Source organism: Acomys minous (assembly GCF_964271855.1).
Source record: "Acomys minous genome assembly, chromosome: 10".
Lineage (NCBI taxonomy): Eukaryota > Metazoa > Chordata > Mammalia > Rodentia > Muridae > Acomys > Acomys minous.
The window spans coordinates 119,240,768-119,266,624 of NC_140491.1; the positions used below are offsets into that span (position 1 = coordinate 119,240,768).

A 25,857-nucleotide genomic window follows, 5' to 3' on the forward strand; every position below is an offset into this window, starting at 1 on the left:
GGTTTTCATATTTTCACTGTCTTTCTTCCACAGGGTCTTTTATCTGGGTCACAGTGTCTGACCCGTTCTGTCACCTCATGTTGTGTCCAGCTGAGCTGTCATTCATCGTCCTTTTTACTCTGCATCTTTGCCACATGCCCTCTCAAATTTCAGTTTTGTTTTTTATAATTTTCTTGATTCGTTTTCTAACTACTCTTATAAATTGCCAGACAGCAAGCACATGGCTTAGTGTATAACTTTTTGCAACCCACAGAAATACAAAGGAACATAGTGGACCACTATAAAAATTACATACCAACAAACTGTTTGACTCATAAGAGGTGCATAAATTCTTAGGACAACACAAATGAGCAAGATGAATTATGAAGCATACAAATAGAATAATAAAGAGTAAAGATATCAGAGTAGAATAGGAACTAAAAATCTCTCAGGAAAGAAGGCCCAGAACTAGCTGTTTAGATATATTTATTTATTTAAATAAATTTGCATTTCCCCAATACATTTTCTAATATTTCATAGCAATGAACTGTCTGTAGAAACTCAAAGGTAGCCATATTTTAATATTGGCTAGGAATTCCTTTGAGGTAATTAGGTTAGCACAGCAAAAGTCTTTGCTAATTCCAAGAACCCAAAGCAAAAGCATAACGTGAGAGCCTCTAGGAACAGTGCCAGGCAACACTAGAGAAAGGGATGTGAGAAATCACCCATGACTCTACTAGCGGTAAGAAGAACCCCTGAGTCAACAGAGCCCTGCCTCTGTCTCACCGTCTGTCCAGCTTTCCCACTGGACATGATGACTGTTCCCCATTTTTTCTCCAGAGAGTTTGGTACTATTTTCTTGTTTTCAGTATGTGTGTTTTGTGAATCCTCAGGCACAGTGAGTGACTGAATGTTCTGTTCTTTGCCAGGAATTCAATTAGGATGCAAACAACCGTAGAGAATTTTTAAGAGCTTTGAGAGCATGAGCAAATGTTTACTGAAGACTTCAAACAGCAGACACACCAACAACACTGGCTTGCTTAGAGCAGTAGAAGAAAACTTTGTTCATACACGTTTTCTCCTTACAAGTAAGGTCAAGTTTTATTGTACCCTTCATGAAGTAGCTTAACTAAAGAAATTGGTGTGCTAGTGAGATTGTCCATACGTTATTTGTATGTGTTTTTTAGTAATCCACAGTTCCTAAGAGATCACTACAAACAATTTTTTTAAAAAAAGAATACAAATAGAAACCAATTGAGAAATTCACTCATGAGACAGAAAATTGTTAAGATAAGCTTAATTACCTGCTAAAGTGGAAAAAAATGACTTGATATAGTCTATGGTTCCCATTGTTAAAAAAATGGAGCTCTTTCCTTTATCTGGGTGATCTAATAAGAACATTTGGAGACTTTTGCTTTACTGGGTAAGGAGTAGAAAACCCAATATTATATGCAAGGGACACTATTTGCTAGTCGAAGAGAAACACCTTTAAACAGATCTTCTTCATCAGTTGCTAAGGGTGTTGGATTTGGGGAAGTCTTTTAAGAGACTATAATTTCTCCACATGGAAACATACACATACGTACACTAATTACACATATTTCAGCCAAAAGTTCAAAGTGAAGACAAAACTTGTAGATATTTTAATGTTAATTATAATCAATGTTTAAAGGAGTTCACCTATTCAAAAGGAAGTAAGCAAAAATTTGTGCTTTGGCATGGATGTCTTAAATAAACAAACAACTCTCTTCCAAGAACTGACTTCCAGTGGGCTTTATCAGACATCCTTTACTTTTCCCACTTCTGCTTCTGTGCACATCTTCTTATGCCCCACCTAGAAACAATCTCACTGAAGTCTACTAGAACTAACTCCAGAGCCCTAACGGAAAAGTAGAAACTGTGAACTACCATCTCTCTTCTCGTAGTCTGCCTGAAGTCACCTTGTGTTTTTTCCTCCATTCAGTTTCAGAAAAGATCTTCAGAGAAAGGTTAATAAGTGTCCTTCACATTCCTGGCACACTCACTTATGCTAATGCTTCCTGTTAATTCTCACTTAATCAGAGAGGAGCTCTTGCACAGCCACCACCCACTTCAGAAACACCAATAGGTGCAAAGTTCTGCATCATTCATAGTAAGCATCCATCCAGAGGGCAGCAGACTTTTTCAAGGACCTGGGGAAGACAAAATTTTCAGAAAGGGAAACTCAGTGCAAAGGAAATCCCCACAATACATTTATCAGACACATTGCTTATTTTAAGACAACATAGTTTCTAGCCATATTTGATGAACGTCACTGTCTGTGAACCAGGGAAGGAACTACTGAATTGTTTTCCACAGACAAATTTGTCTTTTTTTTCAGGAAGAAGGTCTGAGTTTTATTTTCATTTTATTCTGTTCTTTGTCATATACTTAAATATCAACTCATACCATATTTTCCTACCTATCCTATTTTATAATGCTGAAGATATATTTCTAGGATCCAGGAATGCAACATCAAAAGAGACAGATATGAATTATGTCCATATAAATTCTCAGTCTTACTTGAAAGATGAACATTAAATAATTGTAAACTCAGCAAGCTATTTAATTAAGGTTGTGATTAGGACTATGATAAGGATAGATTTAAATCTTGAGACCAGTGAAGGCTGACATAGGGGAAACAATTGCCAATGAGCTTTGAAGAGTGACTGGGAATTGAGAAAGTAAAAGGAGAAGTGGTAGTCTTGAGGAAAGTTGTGGGCAGATGAAAAGGTGTCAAAGAGATGAGATGCTTAGGTACAAGGAGTTTTGAAGGTAGACCAGATGTCTACATGACATCGAATGTGGAGAGACTGAAGGAATCAGATTAGGTGTGGCCATTGTGGCTTTCACAATATTTCCCTAATTTTTTTAAAAAAGAGGATATTTAAAAAATTTGTATTAAACTCAGGTCAGTGGTTGTAAATTTGTCCAGTACTATGTCATGCATCAAAATATATGTGTGTGCATACATTACACATGGCTGGTAACCCAGGCTGATTCATGCAATACATCACTCTAGACATTAAGGATTTCTCCAGTGGGTTAGAAGATTTGGTGGCTCTTCCTATCATATTAAATTCTAAAGCATGCCCAGAGATATATGGCAAATTCAAAGACAAATCCTGCACAGCTATGATTTCTGGAGTTTGAACTATTTAGGACACTAAGAAATACCTAGAGTCTAGTAGGCAAATTCTAAGTGTTTATGTTTCATCCTTATTGTTGATAACTGATGTTTCTTAATAAATGGCTGTTGGATAAAAGATTCAAAAGCTTCTGAACAGTTTGGGGCTAGGAAGAAAGAAACATGATAAAGCTTTGAGTAAAGGTAAATTATGTCATTACCTGACAATATCTCCAAATGCCTTCAAGATGGGCTTATTTATATACTGCAGTCCATGCTTGGCACAGAGTGACTTCACCAGAGGGGCCACTTTGTGATAATTATGGCGTGGCATTGTGGGGAAGAGACTGAGAAAACAAACAAGAGATGTGAAACTTACATCTAAAGCAAACCCTAAAGGAACTTTATTTCTTTCATTTCTAAATAAAATCAAACCAGAAATGCAGACCAATCTTGACCTTGTACAAGCCTTATCTTTGAACATATCTGTACATCAAGTGGTTGTGAAGTTTTTGGACAATGCCAAGAGAATAAATATTAGCTGTACTTAATGTGCTTACTTTTGGTCACGTCCAATGAAAGCATTTTTAATTGCTTAGATGAGCAGGAGATCATGTTTCCCCCATTCTTTTCCCTTTTCTGCTCTTCCCATGTAAAACCTGCTGTTGAACAGCTAAATATTCACCCTGGACTAGTTGTGGCAGTTAACTAGAAGGCCTCACATTGGAATTTGAGGCAAGAAGGATTTTATCAAAAGTCTGGCACTTACCAGCCAGGTAATCTTCCTTAACATGAATACATTCTTTAATACTATATCAATTACGGTTCTTCTTTTGTCAGGGTGTTCAGGGATTGATAGAGAATAAAGAATGAGAAAATAAGATTGAAAGCGTGAGAACTCTTTCTTTCTCTGATTCCTAGAGGTAGCTCCACAGGGGAAACTAGGAGAAGCACCTTGGTGCGTGTGACGGGGAGACCAGTTATCCAAACGTTATCACTTTCCATTTCTTTACCGTATGTTCACTTAGCTGATGAACTGGAAAAGTTTCCTCAGATGCACTTTGGAATTTCTGAAGTGACTAGATTTCATTACTGACTATTTTATAACGTTGACCTTAACTTGATAGTTACATTAAATTGTACTTAAATGTTCAACAAAACTTGGTTACTCAAGTGCTGTAATTTTTCTTAGGCTTCCTTAACAAACCAAACATGCATGGATACATGTACTCTCTCTCTTTCTCTCTCAACCCTACCTTTGGCACTGATCAGCAGCAGTCTTTAGGAAACTCCGGTTAAAACTTTTAGTTCTCCGAAACTCTTAACTGAATGGTGTAGGCTGTACTATATTGGGTGCAGTTAAGGCTCAGCCATTAGGAAACTCCGGTTAAACCTTTTAATTCTCTGGGACTCTTAACTGAATGGTGTAGGCTGGACTATATTGGGTACAGTTAAGCAACCATTGCTCCATAATAGACCATTTGCATTACTCACTGGTGTTCAATTTGGAAGTTCAGGTGTCCAGTGAACCAGTCGTTGAAAAAGGACTGTTCAATATTACAGGTGGCCACAATCTGAAAAGAAAAAGCTTGCATTAGCTACAAGGGAGCCTAAGCATAAAAGAAAATGTTAATTATTTTATGTAAATATATTAGAAACACATGCTTATTATTTTTACTTTTTTAGTAACTATGAATTATATACAATAGGCACAGTCACGGCCTTCAAGATGTTTACCATTTAAAACATGCTAAGATATTTTGGCAAGAAGTATATAAAAAGTGATATATATGAAGAAATATTTAGGATTGATGGAGAAAACGTCACAATCATTCCTGAGACACAGGCGGCTGTGCTGCCATGAGGGAGAAGTGTGATGGATTCTTAGAACTGTTGTGGAAAATGTATGCTTAGGTTTGGACTTGAGGGATTCTGAGTGAAATGAAATAATAAAATATTTAATGATGTCCTTCTACAGTAAAATTACAGGATTAAGAACAAGGTAGAAAAATGTTTATAACATATATTATAGGCAATGTTTTAAAAGCCCTACTTTAAGAGATATTATCAAAAAACATATTAATACTTACATAAAAGGTCAGGGTACTGGGGAACAATTCACATAAAGGGAAATGTATATCCACTAAGTATGTGGAAAGTGAATTTACCCAATGACTAAAGAAATGTGAGTGAACAGTAAAAGATACACAGAAGCAGCTCTCAGGCCAAACCCCTGAGAACCTTCTAGACTGTAAGTGGTGACACCATAGATTGCTAGGTACAACTCATCCTATAATTTCGAGCCTTAAATTCACTTGAAGTCTTTGTTATATGCGTGACAAGAATAGGAAGTCAGCACACATTTTCTATAAAATTTCAGATAATAAATCTTTTCTCTGGACTTTTTATTTTTAAACACATTTTAAAAACTGTGTATGCCTGTAATCCTATCACTCAGGGAGGCAGAGGAAGACGGATCAGTGTGAATTTTAGGCCAGCCTAATCTACAAAGCGAGCCCAGGACAGCCAAGGCTACACTGAGAAACTGTCTCAAAAAACAACAACAAAAACAACTAAAATAGAATTATATCAATTTCCTCCTTCCCTTTCCTCCCTACAGTGCTCCTAAGTACCCTCCCTACAACTGCTTTCATGTTCTACCTTATTCTCAAAATTACAGCCTTTTCTTTTATTATTTTTACATAATTTTGTCTATGTATGAACAAGTATATAAATATAACCCACTGGGCTTTTAAAAATTGTTTGCGTGTGTATATGGTTTCAGGCATGATCACTTTGTATTTAATAAAGGAGTGTGTTATAGTTTTGATAGTAAACCTTTTAATTTTGTCATCAACATTAAGTTTTATAATAGCATCAAAGTGGCGATGGATAATATATATATATATATAAATAAACAAACGTGACCGTGGCCCAGGAAAACTTACTACACAAAAACAATCAGTGTTCAGATTTGGCCTCTGGATTTTAGCTGACTGACTTCTACTTTGCATATAGGACTACAACCAAATTGCTAAGGTTGAGAGTGGAATATTACTTTCTCACGTACTCTGGTGCCTCACCTTTGACCATGTCCCCTGGACGGGGAGACCTGGTGGCACTCAGAGGAAGGACAGTAGGTTACCAAGAAGAGACTTGATACCCTATGAGCATATACAGGGGGAGGTAATGCCCCTCAGGAACAGTCATAGGGGAGGGGAATAAGGGGAAAAGAGGAGGGAGGGAAGAATGGGAGGATACAAGGGATGGGATAACCATTGAGATGTAACAAGAATAAATTAATAAAGGAAAAAAAAATAAAACTTGCTCCTGCCACTTAGTTGTGTGGCTATATGTAAGTTACCAAACCTTTTCACAAGTCAGTTCTATTACGTTGTAAAGTGAGAATAATCATTGTGTCCACCTTGTGCAGTTACATGCAAAACACCTCCCAGTGCCTGCCCCCAGGACAGTGTTTTATGCAGGTGAGTTACTGTTAGTGTCTGAGGTAAGCGGGTTGTAAGCCAGTCTGGCCAGAAGAATTGCCCCTCAGGAATGCCGTTGTCACCTGAGTGCTGAGCCAGTCATGCTTCTCGTCTCTGCTCATTTTCATGGGGATGTGGCTCATCTGGGTCACATAGGCAATCCATGGGCTCTCAATAAGCCTTTGGAGGAATAAAAAGTGTGTTTTAGTTGCAGTCACAGGGCCTGCCTGACCTCTGGTTGAGCCGGCCAAACCCTAGAGGAAATGAAAGAAGTTACAAGGTGCTAGTAACTGCCTATTTCCTCTTTGAATGCCATTTCTAACAAGTGTCAGCGCACATGCATCTGCCAATATGCTTTGTCCCACATCCTAACTCACAGGAGTACTGCCTGCAAATAGTCTACTCTAGTTTGGGTGCAAGGATAAAGGATGCTTGCCTGGTATGCATGAATCCCAGTTCAATTCCCAGCACAAGAAAAAAAAATTAACAGCTTCTCTAAGGGCGTTTGTAAAGTAATTGACAGTTTGTCATCAGATAGAGCTGGGTTCAAGTTCTGCCTTGGCACCAGTCTTGGCCCTGACTTGTTCTGTCGCCTTAGGCAAGTGATTTAATCTCTCAAAGCTTCATTCCTTGAGCAGAAAGAAAGGAGATACTATCTACATCACAGGGTGTGTGGGGATTACACTGACACAATGACAACTGTCAATCCCTTAACTGACAGATGCGCAGTGGCTCTAATTATCCTTAGGAATAATAGGGGTTTAGTATAGCAAGGCAGCTCATTGGGAAAGAAACAAATTAGAAGTTTGGAAAGGGCTATTTACTTAAAATAGTATTTGGTTTGGGGAAAAATTTCTAGCCACGAGAGAGCTTAAAACTCCTCTTGTCGTATCATGATTCCTGGCAGAGTTTATGACGTCAAAGCAGCGGAGTTATGAAGGCCGAAGAGAACACTGACACAGCTTAGTTGGGAACCTAAGAAAGTGGGGGAAATTCAACTTAGACGAACTCTTCCTAGACGGCACCTGTGCTACTCAATCACTTCAACTGTTGCCTTCCAGCTTGCTTTCAAACTTCTCATGGGGGCGGGCCACATTTTCACCCAATTTTTTTGCCAATAACAAATAAATCTAGGAAAAGGGGTTATAGAAATATAAGAGAGTATTCTTACTTGACCAAATATATGAGCAACACCGTCCCAAAAATTCCATAGAAAGGGCCAAATGTGATGAAATATCGGATGTAAAAGCTGCTGACCCAAGCAATGTCCTGCAGAGACAAGCGTTTCAGTGAGCCACCTTGAACACGGTTTTACGTCCTGCTCTCTGGGCACTGTCTCAGTATGGTGCTCTGTTACGGAACAAAGCTACCACTGGAAGGCACCAAGCGCTTTCAACCCGTTTTCTATCTGGTCTAGGCTTAGAAAATGGGACGCGTGACTCACTGTCCAGTACTTCCGAAGGTACATCACTTGCATGGATTGGAAATTGAAGTAGACAGGCATGAGGAGAGGAAGTGCAACTGAAAAAGATAAAAAATAAGGCAAATGAGCAACGTGGACTCTAGTGCAAGCCTGGGAGTGTTTGTTTCTTCTGTGTGCCCTCCTCACAATGATGGCTTTGGGAAGGGATGCAAGGCACACATCCAGAACAACTCCCTGAGCTCTTATACCCCAGAGGCTAGGGAAGGAATTTAGCCAACAGTTCCAGGTCCAAGTTTCCTGAAGCAGTAAATGAAATATTGAAGGTACCAGTCGTTTTGATAAGACACTTCCCACAATCTTCGGTTGTTAGCTTTCAGTGTTCCCTGGGTCTTGAAGTCTTTTGGGCTCTTTAAGTCTTCAGAGTGTGTTATGTTAGGACACATTGCAATGAGAAGAATGACACAAGTGTACCCAGTTCCTGAATACACACCTATTTTTTTTTTTCTTACAGCACCAGCAAGGCTTCCAAGAGTGCAAAGCAATTGCAGGGAGACATTTAGACTTTGAGCAAAGACCTTTACCCTGGCCAAACTTTGTCCTCAACTAGATCTCAGGCTTGACAAACTAGGATTGCTAATTATCATCAGAACTGATTTCACCCATATCCACTGAAGCAGCCCAAAGCCACAACATCCCAGCCTCCTTACAGTTCCTACTTGTGAAAACCAAACTATGCCAAAACAATTTATTTTGTCCCATCCAACCTGACAAGAAAAATATGGCTTCATTTTTCTTAGAGAATTAATTTAGACTATATATGAATGCAAATTATTTTTTCTTCCTTTAAAATTTATGTGCTATAATTCAAAGGCCAGAGGGCCTTCCTTTTGAAACATTATAAAGAAGAAGAAGAAGGCCCCTTTTCCCTAGTGGGACCAGAGCCCAGAACTAGTAAACACCAGTCTGCATACAGAGATGGTCGAGTTTTACCACACTCGTTTCTACCTCCCAGTCCAAACCTTTTAATATGTATCTTTAGTATTTGAAAAATATTCCTCTCACCATTTGTTCCAGCTGAGTTAAGCTCAACTGGTATTCAGGTTTCTCTTTGATTTGCGTTAGTTTGAATAAAATTTTCCTAGTTGTCTCTGACACATATATGGCTGTGTTTTTCTGTAACAATTTGAGCTCAACTTGTTTGTCCCTGAGGGGCTCAGCTGGCACTCCAAGGGAAAGGGCACCAAGAACGTGTTGAGGAGTTGTGATATAGGCATTCTAGAGTGAACTTAGGCCCTATAGTCATCCTGCGTCAGGTAAGGGAATACTTTTCACTACAAAGACATGATGTTAAGGCATATGACTTAAATTCAGAAAATATTCTTTTTGTGTGTGTCAAACATTCAGGCCACCCATTTAGGCTGGTGTCACTATCTTTTGGAACGCACCACAAGAAGGGTATAGTGACAGGTACAGGGTGGAGAGACTGAACTCCAATGAGAAAGAGAGAGCCAGGATGGGAAGCCCCACTTGACAAAAAATTCACTCAGTGGCCATGCTCCACAGCTATGTTACAAGTGACCACTCGTTGCCTATGTGGGCAAATGAGAGCATGTGATGGCTCTCAGTCTCAGAAGTACTGGGTTATATGGCTAGGTAATCATTTGTTATGACTGGCTACTCTTGTGTGTTTACAGGAATTTTGAAATTATTCCCATTCCCCTCTATACTGAGAATAAAAAATGTTTCTAGACCTTGTTCAAATGTCCCCTGGGAGAAAAATGACTCAGTAGACAACCTCTGGTATACAGGTTGTGTTTGTTTCCTTCTACAATGTTGGTTTGTTTTCCAGATGTGCACATCTGTGTCAGATGGGTAGACTTCAGTTACTTAAAATTTTGATAAGTCACCAGGTGTTTGATTAATAATAATAATAATAGTAATAGTAATAATAATATTAGAAATACTGTTTTTTCTTTCAAGCTTGGCAATATTGTCATCTATCTGCCTATCTAACGTTCATCTCTCTCTCATATCTCTCTCTCTATATATATAAATCATCTATATATCATCTACTATCATCATCATCATAATCATCTATCAGTCAATCTATCTATATCTATTAATCTATCTGTATTCTATCTATCCATCTATTACATCATCTATATATCTATCTACCATTTTACCTATTATCTAAGTATCTGATTTGTGTGCATATGTTAAAGCTATTTGCTAATCTCAGTACCTACAAGCTGTCTTCCACATACAAACTTTCTTGATGTATTTATCCTTGGGTCTAATTTTTCTGGTATCTCACTGAAAATGCTTCAGCATTGTTTTACCACTTCTTTTCTTTCTACAAAAAATGTTGTTATTAATTTTTTATTTCAATATTGCTAAAAAATTTTTAAGAGGATGCTTAACTCCCTACTTAGCATTCTTCCTTCTGGCCCTCTTTCAGAAAATCATTTCTTCCTTGCCCAATAGCTAGTATGATGTGACACACATTAGAAGTGATCATATACTTTTCCACTTTCATTTTCATCTTTCCCCACCAGTGATTCTGAAATAAGCTCTGTTCATTTTCTCATTAAGAAATCAGATATGGGCCGGTTTCTGTGAGAAAGTTCCAGTTCTGTATTCAGTCTGGCTAGTGCGACAAGAAGAGAGGCTGCAGGGGACTCACCCATGTAGAAGTATAGGTGTTGCTTCTCATAGTCAATGTATTTTATTTTCTTCTTACCATACTGAAAGGATAGAGAATAAAATAAAGTGTCATTATTCTTCAGTGTGTGTGTGTATGTGTGTGTGTGTGTGTGTGTGTGTGTGTGTGTGTGTAAGAGAGGGAGAGAGAGAGAGACAAAGACAGAGACAAGACAGAGAAACAGAGAGACAGAGACAGACAGAGAGAGAAGGAAAGAGAGACAGAGAGAAAGAGACACAGAGACAGAGAGAGAGAAAGAGAGAGAGAGACAGGGACAGAGACAGAAACAGAGACAGAGACAGAGACAGAGACAGAGACAGAGACAGAGACAGAGACAGAGACAGAGACAGAGGGGGGTCAGGGGATGAGGTGACAGGGAGGAGGAGGTATGACTTTAGGACACATTGCCGGTCAAACTTGAGAGACTAGAAGACCTAGAACAGGTTTGAGAGCACATAGTGAGCTTTAACTGAGGGCAATTCCTTCCCAGATGATTAGTCGGCTTTTACTATACAGTTTATTATCATTTTAATACAACACTCACCTAATAAAAATTTAAAATTATTTTTTCTTGCATGGTGCAGAACATTTTGAAATCTGTTCTCTTCATGTGCAATGTTAACTTCAAAACACACATTTCTGTGGAGCCTTTAAGCTCTTCTTTGCCTGTTCTGCTGCGACTCTGCTTTCCTATCAGGCTCTATCTCTATGCCATCATCCAACAGATACTTATTACATGGCTTTGTGATAAATGGGAACCCATGCTCCCTCCTGACTCTCTCATCTTTTTTCTTTGATATTCTCATCTTAGGTTTCAATTTTAACTTACTGTTTCTAAGACAACGTGATAATGCAAGCCATGCATATGGCATATATTATGTATGTAATATTTTTACAAACATCATATGTAATTAATTACTCATCATATATAATTATAAGATTCCATTCATAAACTTGAATTTGATTCATTTCCTGAGGTTCTTCTTGATTAATTTGATCTGTGTTCAGGACACAATGGTAGCAATTACTTAGTCAGTAGACATTGGATTAATGATTGTATATCTCTAGTACCTAGCTGAAACTTATTGAAGGATTAAATGAGAGAATAATAATTCATACACACTTTGTTTTCTCTTCTGGTAACTAAGTTACAACACTAGAGGAAGTGTCGACTCATTTTACTTAGTTGTTCTTCTGCCTTCTATAGATATCCTCTTTTGTCTAGATGCTGCAGTTAATACCTCCTTTTGTTGCCATAAAGAAAATGAAATATTATGGTGATGAAATGCTAATATCTATTTGTAGTTGCTCTCAAGTCTCCAAATACCTAAGTAGTGAGAAACAAAGAAAAGAGATGGGGCAGAAGATGCTTGAGACTTGATAACCTTAGATGAACTGCTTGGCCATTACCCTGAAGAAGGATATTAAATCTCTGGACATGGACAGACGTACAAGACTTAGTCGATGTGGGCTAAGAAAGTTCTATTTGAATGAAGGGTTAGAAAGACTTTCAGGAAATAAGTATGAACAGAAAAGCTCATGGCTCGCAAGAAACCCCACAACTGTTGAACTACACCACTGAGTTTCAGAGGTGGAATAAGTGTAAACCACACTTTATAATTCTAGAACTTGAAAGTTCTATGAATGGGCTCACAGGCAGCATGTAGAATTTATAGAGATGGCTTCTATATTTGTGAAGTAGCAGCCTGTAAACTAAGCACAACTCTCTAGAAGGTGCTTTAGAGGCTTCATGGGCAAACGTGTGCTCCAGGGGTCACATCAGAGACGCCAGCATATAATCACTCTTCTAACGATGAACAAAGAAGACCACAAGCATCAGGGGAATCAAAATTTTTGCAGAGCTATTGTCAAAAACAATCAATTTGTGATAATAGGTAACACCTTTAATACATATATAAGCAAGAACCTTTGTTTTCTACTTTACTTGGGACAGAAGATAAGTCCCTCAAAGACGGAAAAAGGAGATTTCTAAAAGTTACGTAGTCTTTGGGTTCTGTGTAAGACAGGTTTAGGCAACAAATAACAAGGGAGGAATCACATTTTCTGTCACTCTCAAGTTCTGCTAGAAGACCAGAGATCTGATTGACAGTATGTGATTCTCAGTAGCTATCCTTCTCCTAGATGAGGGAGATTTTGCTTTAATCAGTATGCCACTTTTGTTTAAAAAACACTGTCTTTTCCACAAAAATTCAGTAAGTCGAATAGTCTTTAGATAACAGACTCTTGAAGGAAAAAAAAATCAATGACTTAAAATTCAGTGTTATCACTTCTATTCTCTAGTTTTTGTTTGAAAGTTCAAACTGTGTGTGGTATTTACAAGTGTCATAAAAGTGGGCAGTGTGGGTCAAACACACCAAAATGAGAATGAACCAAAAATAACAAAAGTTTTTTTTAACTACACTAGACTGAATTGAGGTAACCAGCATTTAGGTGTTTGTTGTCCAGTGCTAATCAAATGCACTGAGTTATTTTTTCTCAGTGAGCATCTCCTCGTATCCCTTGCTTTGAAGTCAAATGTTAGCTGCCTTGATTCCGCTACTTGAGAATGGTTTAAGATGCCTCAGAAGTTTTGATAAGCACTAGATGTAAACCTACCATTGGGATTGCTCAAGCAATGCGACACAGGTTATTATATCTTCTGCTCTGGGAATCTGCACTGAGTGACCTTTGTGACCGGAGTCATGCTTGTCATGACTCTTAAAATTCCTTTATATTTATAACTCCAGACTTTTTTTTTTTAATTTCAGATCTATAGCTAAACCTTAAAAGAGAGAAAGCATCTGAGATTTTTTGTGATGACAGAACAATTGGGATTGATCTTTCCACTTCCAGGAATGTTCACCTTCACAGGCTGGGTGTCTCCAAGCAGGAAAAGTGGTCCCACATCAATGTCTGGATCCTTAGGGTAGATATTCGGTTTTACATGATGCTGGAAGTGTCGATAATTCCACCAGTCAGCTGACAGGCCCTGAAGAGAAGAGAGAATTCATTAACTAATGGAATTTTCTCCCCAAGTAGCTCTCATTGCTGGGGTGTTTCATATCTTCAATGGGAGAATAAGAGATTTGGCATCTCTAGTTTATGTTGCTGCTAGGCAACAGGATGACTTTTTAGAAAAGGGGGCTCAAAGCTTATGAAGAAATACTTTTCTAATTCAAGAGCACAACTTAAGGCTAAAAAGAACTCCTGATAATAGAAACACGGTCTACTCATACGGAATGATTTTCCAGCTTTCTTTTATAGGAGCCTATTCTAGAAAAATGATTGTGAAGGGAGATGCAACGGTGAGTCTTATTCCTGTTTTACGTATAAAGAAGCCTCATAGCCAAGATCTTAATTAGCTTTGTGGGATGCATAGCTATCCCTAGGTATGAGACTTCAGTGACTATTTCACAGAGTCATGAATCTGAAGTGTTCTTCTTGGAGGACTGTGCTCAGATCACTGTAAGTCCCAGATTAATGTTCTCCTCCAGAAATAAATGAGAATGGAAACATTCTAGATGGTGCCAAGCTAGAATCATGTTTTTATTAAACTGCTAGTGATTCTATTACCATAAGCTTGAGAATTTTAGTATAGCTAAAGATTTGGAGGTCTCTCACTCTTCTTCCATTTTTTAAATGCTGATGTGTAGGTTTTGGCAAATCACTCATCTTTATTAAAGTTAAATTTTATCTAAACATGATGACATTTAGTTCCATGGGTGACTCAAGGATATATAAGATGCAGGAGCTAAAATGCTGGTTCTTTGAGAAACCTAGTTTTTTCTCATATGTGTTAACTGCTTATAGAAAAATGAATAGTGGTAATATTTTATTGCATATTTCCCATCTCTTAATAATCAATACACACATATATACATATTATAAATCAGCTGTGCCAAATATAGAAGCTATTAACTATATGTGGTTAGATAAACTAAGTCTCAAATTTCACTTTGAAGGATCAGGATACAAAAATAAATGCAAAATATTTTACTAATTTTTACATTGGTCACAAATTTAAGTCATAATGTTTTGAATATTATAGTATAGCTATAAGTAGGCAGTTTAAGTATGACTACATATAACTTAGAATGAAGGGTGTCATTTGAAAAATTATTTTGAGAATTTCATACATCAACATTGTGTCTATCTGTATCATTCTCACCTTCTTGTGTCCCCTACTTTCCCTCCCAAATTCATGACCTCTTCTTTAATTATTATTGTTACATATATACACATGTACATTTAGGTACATGTATATCTATATACATTCAAATGCATACATATACAGCCTACTGTGTACAGTTAGTGTTGCTCATATGTACACGTGTCAAGTGCTAGCTACTTGGGACTGAATAACCCATGAGGGAGCTTGTCCCTGGAGGAAACTGATTCTCCTTTTTAAAATAGTCATTGATCACCTATAGCTCTTTATCTGGAGGTAGGACCGTGTAGAATTTTCCATGTTCATGTTGGTGTCCACTAGTATTCTTATTATGCTGGTTTTATTTTGGTCACCTTATTGTTGAGAGTCCATGAATCCATTTTTCTTGTTACGTCAAGGGAATACTATCTAGCATCAAGCACCTTGGTTGTGTGATGTCATTTTAATGTATTTTACATATTATTTCTGCTGGAGAATGATGGTCTATACACCATACACCTAGAGGAAAATGAGTATGCTTTGAAAACCTGAAAGCGTTAGCCCTGCCTTCCCATATTCTTTCTGGAAGCTCTACCATGAGCCATAACAATTATCTACCTACTCACAAGCACAGTGGGATGTGGCATTCCCCATTCCCTCTAGCACTCCTTAACACTTTTATAGTGGGGTTTCTAGCTCCAGTCTGTATATGTTTCCTGACTGCCTGAGCAGTCACTTTCTGGATGTTTCCCTTTAGGATACCTGATGGTTAGTTAGATCTATTGTGTCCCAAGCTGTATTTATCACTGGCCTGTGGGGGTCTGGCTTACTCATGTCAGGTTACTCTTGGGGTTGCACATTCACTCACTTATTCACTGGTTTGTTATTTATTTTGAAGTGGATCAGATACATGAGATTCTGCCCTAGGTAGGTGCCTGTGACACTATGAAAGGCATGAAATAATAAGGTTCCCACACTACAATATGTAATCTGCTGGGAACGGTTGACAGCCAAATGCAACATGATAAGAAATGATTCTCTTTTTAAGTTATCTCTTCCCACAGCTGATGGTTTGGCCTCTTCCACCAGCTGACTGTATCCTTTTAAGCAATGACTACCTGTAGTAACTGGTATCATGGGAGACAGGTTTTAATGCATAGCAGATCAAGAAACAGATCTTAATAGCACAAAGCCCTAGAGGTTAGAACAGTAGCCAACATAATGATGGGTGTGATCTAAACAACCAGTTCCACCTGAGTCCCTGTGTCTGGGAAACAGTCTTACCAGAGACAAAGGGTAGATTTTTTTATGGGGATGTGAGGATTTTCAGCCATGTGCCTGGCTAGTCTGAGACAGTTCTACGTGGGTCCTCCTTAGGGTATTCCTTATTCTTAAGTTATCTCCTTAGTTCAGTGCAAGAGAAAGAATCTAGTCTTTGAACTGAAGTTAATTGGAATTTATATTCCTGTTTGGCTATGTACTAGGTGTGTGGCTTTGGAAATTTCCTCAACAAGGAAATGGATGTAATTCTGAGGGATTATGGGAAGCAATTGCCTAACACTTCCTCTTACCTCCCACCAAGTGTTTTAAGATATAGTCATAGACTATAGTCAGGCCAAGTCTTAATATCAAATATTCTGCTCCATTATTTTATAGTGATACTGAATTTTTTTTTGTAAAATGTTTGTATGGGAAGATCTTGAAAAAAATGTTACGTGTTCATACAAAACGTCTGGGGGCAGTAGCATCTTCAGTTTATTTAAAAAGAAACCTCTCTGGAATATTTGTATATATATAATGAGATATGAAGATGAGAATTAAATATAAACATAAAACTCATTTGTTTCATATACAACTGGCCCTGGAGATAAATTTATTTGCTCTTTTAAAATTTTTTTTTATCATGAAACAATGTTTCACGGTATGGAACTTTCTATTCTTGGCATCATTCATGATGTTAAAAAAATATTTAGAGTTTGAAACATTTCACATGTGGATTTTAAAAGTACTTGGCCTGTAATATATGACAGTGGAAAAATATATGTAGACATTTTATAGCTCATTTTCAGAAAGAATATTTGAATGTCTGTATACTCTGAACACTAGAACACACACACACACACACACACACACACACACACACACACACACACACACACACACTGAATAAGAACCCAATGCTGATCATGCTTCTCTGAGCTGTAGGGGAAGCTGATGTTAAGCCTAGTTTTGAAATTTAGACTTGTAATGATTGTAAGAGGTGGGGATGTTGCTGCTTATAATTTTCTTTGTCATCTCCTTCCCACCCCCTTTACCACCCCACAAGTAATTTTCTCTTCTGTACATGTTGAAGCCTATATTTATTTGTTCATGAATCACCAGCTTTGCCTGAAAAAAAAACAAGGCAAGATTTGCTGGCTTTACTTTTAGAGTGATTTCCCATGCTCTCATTCAAGTCAGGAGTCATAAATGATATATACATTTCAAGTTATGAAAAATGTTTTTTAGAGACATGAAATAGAAAGATCTAGGTATAAATTTGGGTCAATGGGAAAACAATGACTTTAAAAAGAGCCAGCAAGGGTGGAACTCAGTGGAATTAGTTGGTGCCAAAACAGCTGCCAATTACCTTGAGGGTAAATGACATTTAATTCCATGTTTCTCCTCCACACAGGAGAGGAAACACTACCTGAATCTTATAGTAATAGAAAAAAGTGCCTCTATTTTTATTTTGTGGTATTTCAAGATGAATTTGGAAAACTCATCTATGTTGCAATGGTAGCAATAGGTGTGATAGAAAATGCCTCTAGGAATTTTCTGATTAAATGAGTCTTTTCATATAATGTGACCATCCCTTGTTCATTTTGGGGGCAGACATGTCTCTAATAGGAACTCAGATTCCATCTCTGTTACTTAGCCTGATTGTGGCTCCATCTGCTGAATGACAGACAGTGCCCATGCATGGTGATTTCTGTAAGCCAATGGCCATCTGACTTATAGTCTACTTCTTAGGACTATCATGGTCACACATATTTTTCTTATTGATTCTGGATCATTTTGGTTGTGAAAATATTGCTCCTAATGTTAGTAGCAGCTGACACGATAGTTTCCAGTCACACATGACATGGAAGTATCACACATAACTGACAATAATCCTGCAGTTTGAAACTTTTTTCCACCTATCTTCATTTCTTTTTCAGTGAAGAAACTCAAGTTCACACACATTAAATAACGTATTCAAAGCGATGCGCTTCAAGGGTTTGCTGTTCTTAATACAGGATCTTGGTTAGACGCGTCTGAAAAGCTTCTAAAGATCTTCACCCAGGCTGACACCCAAACCCATTGAAAGTAAATTAAACTGAATCATTTTTTCAACTGAATCATTTTTAACAGTCTAAGCATGCCTACTTTTACCAATATCCACAATTTCCTAAAAATGAGAAGTCATACTCTGGTCTGCATTATTTAATACTGTGGTATTAATTTTCCTATTAGTTCGTATTAGTTTGTAGACATTGGCTTAAATAGTCAATGCCTTTGAAGACTCATTTTATCTGGAAAAAAATGGGTGCTGTGATATCCATGTCATGAGTCTTATAAGCGACATTAATAGCCTCAAGAGGGATGGTTTGTAACTTGGCGCCTGACAGCTTTCCTCTTCAAGTTCCTGCCGCCATCCCTTATCATTTGTTGCCCATGGCTGCTGCTAACTGCGCGCCAACGCTTTGGCTCCCGAACTCTCGTCATTCTATTAATTAGCTGGCTATTATCAGGCTGGGACACCAAGTCGTTATCTTTGAGAAGTAGTAAAAAGAGACACTACGTTAAGATAGGAAAAAATCCGAGTCAGTGCCTGAGGAGGTTCTAGCTTTTCCTAGAAGGTTCTAGCTTGAATGGAAGGGTATGTTTGAGATGTCTTGATCAGGGGGCATTTTTCTCCCCTTGTGATATAGAGTCCACAGTAAAAAAAAAAAAAAAAAAAGATAGTTAGAGAAAAGCAGAGACCTAGTTTACAGGATGCTAAAGGTCAGAGGCAGACACATGGTCTTGGGACAGCATGCTGAGCATTGTCGGAGCCAAAACCCCTTGATGCTGTTGTCCTATAACCTTGGTTCATTTGTTCTTTCACTCATTCATGCACAGAACTTAGTGAAAAACTATGTATAGCAACTCACTAGGTGCTGCATAAAAAGCACATCCCTTCTTAAAGGGTAATGCCAGTTTTTGTTATCAACTCTTACTTTTCACAAAAGTCTGAGTTTTGTTATCTTCCTCTTCAACAGAATCACCTAGACTTCCTCAACTATTCTTTATCTTATTTGCTGTCTTCTGCATTTTTTCCTTTACGTACTTAGCCTCAACCTTTTGGATTAATTAGGTCTGCTGAGTTCCCCCAAGGAAAACATTCACATCCACCCTCCTAAAGAGATTCCTATTCATGGTTTTATAGTACATATCTAGATTTGAAGGACACAAACATTTTTCTGTAAACATTCCTTAGGACAATGTGAATTGAGCCAACAATGTCACCAGAGTCACAAAAAAATAAACACTAAACATTTTCTTCTTAAACTTCAAATTTTGATTTTGCTGTGCATTTTGCAATGTTAATTAAATATTATTAAACATAATCTATCTTATAAATATATTTTTACTCATTTGTGGATGCCATAACATGTTTTGCTGCTTTGAGCACATAAGCAAGACAGAGCAATCCCTGCCTTAGGGAATTACGGTCAATAGTCTCTATCACACTTTCCCACACCCTTACCTTGAGATGACACATTACAAATTTGTGCATCAGGTGGTTCCACTTGGACTTCTTAAACATGGAAAGGTGTCCTATGTCATGCTGTAAAAATGAACTTTGAGCCTAAGAAAGAAAAGGAGGTGAGAGAAGTTGCAAAGTCGAGAAGGAATCATCAAGTCCACACGTAGACTTGCATGCCTGACAGACTATTAAGAGACCTCACTTGATCATCACCCAAGTTTAGTTTCAACATCGTTATCTCTGCAACCTCCATCTACATGTACAAGTGGTTCATCCTGCTTTGAACACTTTCTTTGTCACCCTTTGATATCTTCTATGGTGGGTTAGAAAGACCATTGATGGACTTCAGTGCTGAATAAGTCTGGAATCTTCAATACTTAAGAGCAGGACAACTCTGGGAATGCTATACAGCAGCCCTGATCCTCAGTGACCTATCTGATCCCCCCCCTGGGTGTAATGCCAAACTCATGAGGCTGTTGTTTAATTTAGTTATCGTAAACTGTCAAGTTAATGGTAAGAATCTAAACCGAATTTGTTTCCAAAAATTACTTCCTAAAGAATAAAGAAGTTTGACTTTGCAAGAAATAAATTAATGTGAAATTCTGGGATCTGGAAACATTAGTCTCCAATCTTTGTAAAAACCCTTCCTGCTCCAGGAGCACATGCCTCCCCTTGGTGTTGGCACTTCTTCCTCCTTTTACCATATTCAGCTTAGTGGTTCCCTCAGTCCTGGGGGACACTTTTATTTAGGACAGAGGAGCATGTGAATTTCCTTATGTATCTGTACACAGCCTGTGATTAAATGAGGCCACATGCATTTGGACAAGCATTTAGAATTTAACAAAGATTTATTGAATCTTCTGTTAAGTGAAAGTTGCTGATGTCATTTACACAGAAGTGCATGTGTTTTAATTCTCATATATTAAGATATAATTCCCCCCTTGAAGAATGCATGGGCTAGTGTATTGATAAGCGTTGGTGGGTTAATCAATGAAAGATAAAGATGGATGTTGTGGGATCAACAATGACTGAGGACAGAATTTTAGGTATTAGAGTTGGGACAAAACAGGACAAATGATATCAATTTCCTTTTATTTAACTATTATGGCAAATGATATTGGTTCCTTTTATTTAACAATTACTATATGCTAGATACTATGCTAGCTTATTTACAGATTACCCTGATTAGTGTTTTCAGAATAATTCCATATTCATTGTTGTCCTTGTCTGATAGGAGAGAAAAGTGCAGTCTGACACTTTGGAACCCATGAGAAGTGTCCCAAAATGTGTACCATCCCATCTATAGGAGGTCAGAGAACACTACAGAAGAGAAGCCAGCAAGAATATAGGAAATGGTGCATAAAGAAGAGAGATGTGACTGCTGTCCTCTGGATGTGAAATACATGTTATACATACAAACACACATTTGCTCTGGTTACAATGTGTACAAGACCTAGAAGTCAGAAATGACATCACAGGGGGTTCCTGAGGTACCACCCTAGCTGAGGAGCTACTGACTTCTGGAAGAGGGAGAGGCATTTTAATTTGTGGCTGTGGCCACTGAAAGTTCCAGTGTTCCAGTGGATGATCCCACACTCCTTGCATATGGGCCTTTCTAACTGGACTCTGTGTGCTAAAACACCATTTAGAAAGGAGCCCATGAAGTTGGCAGGGCGATGAGTGGCAGCCTGAGTGCATTAGGCAGGGACAGTGAGGAGTGACGATGAACAAAATCTATTGAATGTGTGTGAAGTTTTCTAGTAAAACACAGAAGGATCAAAAAAAAAAAAACCCAAAGCAAAGCAAAAAAACAAAAACAAAAACAAAAAAAAACAAACAAAAACAAAAACAAAAAAACCAAAAACCAACAACCCCAAAACAAACAAAACAACAACAAACAAACAACAACAAAACAAACAACTAAAGCTTAGGACAGCTGCTTACCTGAGAAACTGTAAGGAGAAAGGAAACGAGTATTGTAACAGTCCAGCCATTGCCAAAATGACGTAGTACTAGCCATGCTAAGACTTCCAAGACCAAGATCTGGGCAAGGTGCAGGAAGAAGAACCCCAGGTTGGCACTGAACATGTTCATCTTCTCTAATGTCTTGCGCAGTTCACGGAAGTCTTCCACCAACTGTGGCTGTGAAATGAATATCCAAGTTTGAAATTAGTTCCTTCATGGGACTGGGAAGATAAATGACCACAAGTAGTACTTAGCAAGTTACTACTAAATTATTTTTATAAATACGGATATATTTGTTTAAAATTTAAAGCCATTGATGATGAAAATTAAAACAAATGAAATGCTTGAAAAAGTGGTCATTTGATAGTTTTTTAATGGGAAAGAAAGAATGAGTTGCAATGTGAAAATATTTCTCAAGCTGTTAGGGAGGGTAGATAAAACCAGCTGTTTTCTGGGCTGTGGGATGGCAGGTGGGGTGGGGGGGCAATTGTGATATATATAAGCCCAATAGTTGCTATTGAGACCATTGCCATTATTTCAAATATTTACCCAGTTGAACTCTGTTTATATTTGGGAGAACTTATTGTTCATGAGGATATGTGTTACCATAGTTACTGCTATACTGTGCAAGTGCTTTTCCAGTCATTGGTTATTTGCTGTGTACAAGTGAATCATTTACAGATGGAGGTAAACATAGAACAATGTGTTCTGGGTAGATTAGCTCGAGGGAAAAACTTTCTCAGACCTTCTCAGTGGGTCCTCCTAAACAAGACTATCAGCATCAGTGTGCGTTTGCTGGCTAGTGTGGTCTGGGTACACAGGTATTATGCATATGAACATGTGTATGTTTGTGTGTAAGATAACAGCATTAATTTACAAGGTAATTGTACTGGATGCTGAGTATAAATATCAGTTGGGTTAATGAGTATAAAAGTTTGGAAATCAGAACAGTTGAGAGTGTGAATTGGGTGGGAGAAAAGTAGCAGCATTTTAGAGATGGAAGTTAAGAGGAGTGTGGAAGTAGGAAAGAAGAGACCTGTAAAGCTAATTCTAGACACCAGAAGTCTCAGTCTCATTTCAGAATTGATTGGTGTAACATAAAATTTCTTCTTCTTCCTCTTCCTCTTCCTCTTCTTCTTCTTCTTCTTCTTCTTCTTCTTCTTCTTCTTCTTCTTCTTCTTCTTCTTCTTCTTCTTCTCCTCCATCATCATCATGTGTGTAGGGGGTAACACACATGTTATATGCTTGGGCAGGCCAGAAAACAACCATAGTTGAGCTAGTTCTTTTTTTTTTTTTTTTGTACCTTTATGCTGGTTCTGAGGATCAAACTCAGATTGTCAGGCTTGTGCAGCAAACTTCTTTACCTGCTGAGCCATTGTGCAAGCCATTGAAGACATTTTAAACCATATTATCTATGTACTTGTGAGTAACTGATGCTTAAAACCATAGCATTACAAATATTTCATACACATATACATCTTTATGCTCAGGAACAACTTTACAATCAATAGATTTATAATTCTGACAAGTTTAGTGTGGGTCTCCCCTTCCTTGGGGGGCTATTGGATACCAGCTTACGAAGGCAGAAGGAGCAGAGATTGGGATCAGGGCTTGGAAGGCTGTGAGCATGATGGAATAGCTTCAAGGAAGCGACCCGGTGAGCATGATGGAATAGCTTCAAGGAAGCGACCCGGTGAGATAGCTCAATTTTATTTGGGGTGAACAAAGACTTTACAGAATAACTGTATGTAATTGGTTGGAACTAGGAACTCTAAGGTTGCTTGATTTGCATTTGGCACCATGCTCATATCATATGAATGGGAACACAGTACCTAATTATCCTATAGGTGCAGGGAGGGGAGAGATAGTGGGGAACTGTGCTAAAGGCCATATACTAGATATGGTTAGAGGCATCTATGCCTGAAGACACTTTCCAGATGAGGTCCGGTAGAGGTTAGGAGGCCCTTCTGGGGAAAAGGAGCCCTCCAGCTAGCACTGAGCTCAGAAAGGCTACACAGACTGGGAGAACTACAAGCTCCAACAGCCGGGTCCTCCAAAAGCTTGTGGTTAAGGATGTGGAATTTCGTGAATGTGATCTGTCCCCTGATTCTTCTTAGGAATGTTCAAGGTTGGTCTGAGTTTCCTTTTGTTCTCACATGCTCAGACCTGCATGGCCATCTCCTGCTGAAATTTAGAACTCAATACATTCAACCATAGGGAAGGTGTTGTCATGTCAAGAAGATTCACATTCAAAATTTTTGCTCCTTTATAAAACAAGAAAGAGGAAGATATGAAATGTGGGGAAGAAGGAAGAGAGAAGTTAGAAGATGAAAGACAGAATTTTTGAAGGATTCTGAAGTGTGTAAAAGACTACACAGTAGATTCTGTTATCCACAGAGAAAACATGCCAAAATTACTGATGTATGTCTGAGATCTAAAATAGTCCCATCTTATAACCAAGATGACTACAGAGATAAAGGGGTAGGTGTTAATACGCTTTGACTACACTAAATAAAGACATGATTCTTTATATACTGCTGATAATAATTGAAACATATATATTGAGTTTTTCTCTAATTTCTATGGAATGTCTTGGGACTTTGATGATAGATCACTGGAACTATAGAAAGTAAACTGTGGTTTAAGGGGACCTGCTTTGTGTTGTTTTCACTGACATGTAGTATGTATCCATTTCACTAATGAGTGTTTTTCATCTAGATGTAAAGAGTCTCTTCTTGAGGGAGACGGATAGATGCATAAGAACACAAGCTATGGACCTAGGACAGGGTAGGCTTCTGGGAGAATATGGGGTGACTCTAGCTGAAACTTATAGTAACAGGTGTCATGGAGACTGAAGATGATACCCTGTAACTAAACAGGATTCATAGTGGAGGGAGAGGAAAACCAACCCACTACAAAAAATTACTCTTCCTACAAGATGTACAGGAATAAAGATAGAGCAGAGATTGAGAGAATGTCCAACTAACTCCTGGCCCAACCTGAGACCCACCCTATGGGAGATAGCCAACCCCTGGCAGTATTAAGGATACTCTGCTATGCTCACAGACAGGAGCCTAGGACAACTGTCTTTTGAGAGGCTATACCAACCAGTGGGTCCAAACAGATGCAGAGAATTACAACCAAACATTGAGTGAGGAATAGGGAGTCTGTGGAAAAGTGTGAGGATGGATAGAAGGACATGGAGGTGACATGAGATCCACAGGAAGACCAACAGAGCCAACTAACAAGGGCCCAGAGTGGTTTGCAGAGACTGGAGCACCAGCCAAGGACCATGAATGGACTGGAACAGGCAACTTACATCGCTGTAGCAGATGGGCAGCTCAGGCTTCATGTGGTTTCCCTAGTGTGAGGAGCAGGGGCTATATTTGATATGGAGTGCCTCACCAGGCCACAAGGGAAGAGGATGTGCTCAGCCCTGATGTGACTTGATGAGCTGGTGTGGTACATAGGGGTGGTCCCCTTTTTTGAGGAATAGGGAGAAGGGGGTCGGGGAAGAGAAAGGAAGGGAGGGACTAAGGAAAGTGAGGAAGGGGTTACAATATGCATGTAAAGTGAATAAATAAATAAATTTTAAAAAGAAGTATCACAAATCCTAGGTTCCAGGTTATACAGTCACCAAGCTGTGAGATTACCTAAGTAGCTTATGGTGCTTTATTTAATATTTTCCATAACTGCTTATGGATGTCACATTCTTTTATGTGTGAGGGTGCACTTGTGATTGGTGGAAATTTCAAAGGACCCATTGTCAGCCCAAATGCCCACAAGCCTACTTTCAGTGTCCATAAAACTTAGAATTCCGGTGGCCATAGACAGTTTTAATTTGCCCCTCATATTAATTCAACTCTACAGTTTCTCCTGGCCTTTTCTTCTCTACTATAATTATACAGAGTAGAAGGTCACTGAAATTCAGAAGAGAAACTGCCTCAAAATAATTAGCAAGCCAGTGACAGAGGCTGGAACTTAAGACCACATCTCCTGACACTCAGTTTTCACATCTTCCTATAGTACTAACTCCAGTAGCTAGCTACACAGATGTCAAACAGAAAATTCACAGCCAACCTTAAATCTCAGAGAAGAACAATAGTTTAAATAACGATAAGCTCTCAGCTCTCAGAAGTTATTTGAATTTTCTTTGTCTTTTGGAAACTCTTTAGGAATAACAACTAACCTTTGCTAGTCCATCTAAACCAAGGTTTACCTGCCAGAAGTAGTGGTGACAT

The 25,857-nt window shown here is 38.3% G+C and overlaps 1 protein-coding gene across 1 annotated transcript in view; it reads right to left on the minus strand.

Moving 5' to 3' along the window:
• Nucleotides 1-1,599: 1,599 nt before the first annotated feature.
• Nucleotides 1,600-25,857, minus strand: part of LOC311606778 (fatty acid desaturase 2-like protein FADS2B) — a 39,997-nt gene continuing 15,739 nt past the window's right edge. The window contains exons 3-12 of the mRNA XM_084798184.1: nucleotides 21,596-21,793; nucleotides 19,652-19,753; nucleotides 13,597-13,722; nucleotides 10,716-10,776; nucleotides 8,054-8,130; nucleotides 7,781-7,878; nucleotides 6,693-6,789; nucleotides 4,619-4,698; nucleotides 3,346-3,471; nucleotides 1,600-2,150 (exon numbers count right to left, since the gene is read on the minus strand). Coding sequence (XP_084654310.1) covers nucleotides 2,102-2,150; nucleotides 3,346-3,471; nucleotides 4,619-4,698; nucleotides 6,693-6,789; nucleotides 7,781-7,878; nucleotides 8,054-8,130; nucleotides 10,716-10,776; nucleotides 13,597-13,722; nucleotides 19,652-19,753; nucleotides 21,596-21,793 — 1,014 coding nt within the window. The 3' untranslated portion in view covers nucleotides 1,600-2,101. The remainder of the gene's footprint in view (nucleotides 2,151-3,345; nucleotides 3,472-4,618; nucleotides 4,699-6,692; nucleotides 6,790-7,780; nucleotides 7,879-8,053; nucleotides 8,131-10,715; nucleotides 10,777-13,596; nucleotides 13,723-19,651; nucleotides 19,754-21,595; nucleotides 21,794-25,857) is intronic.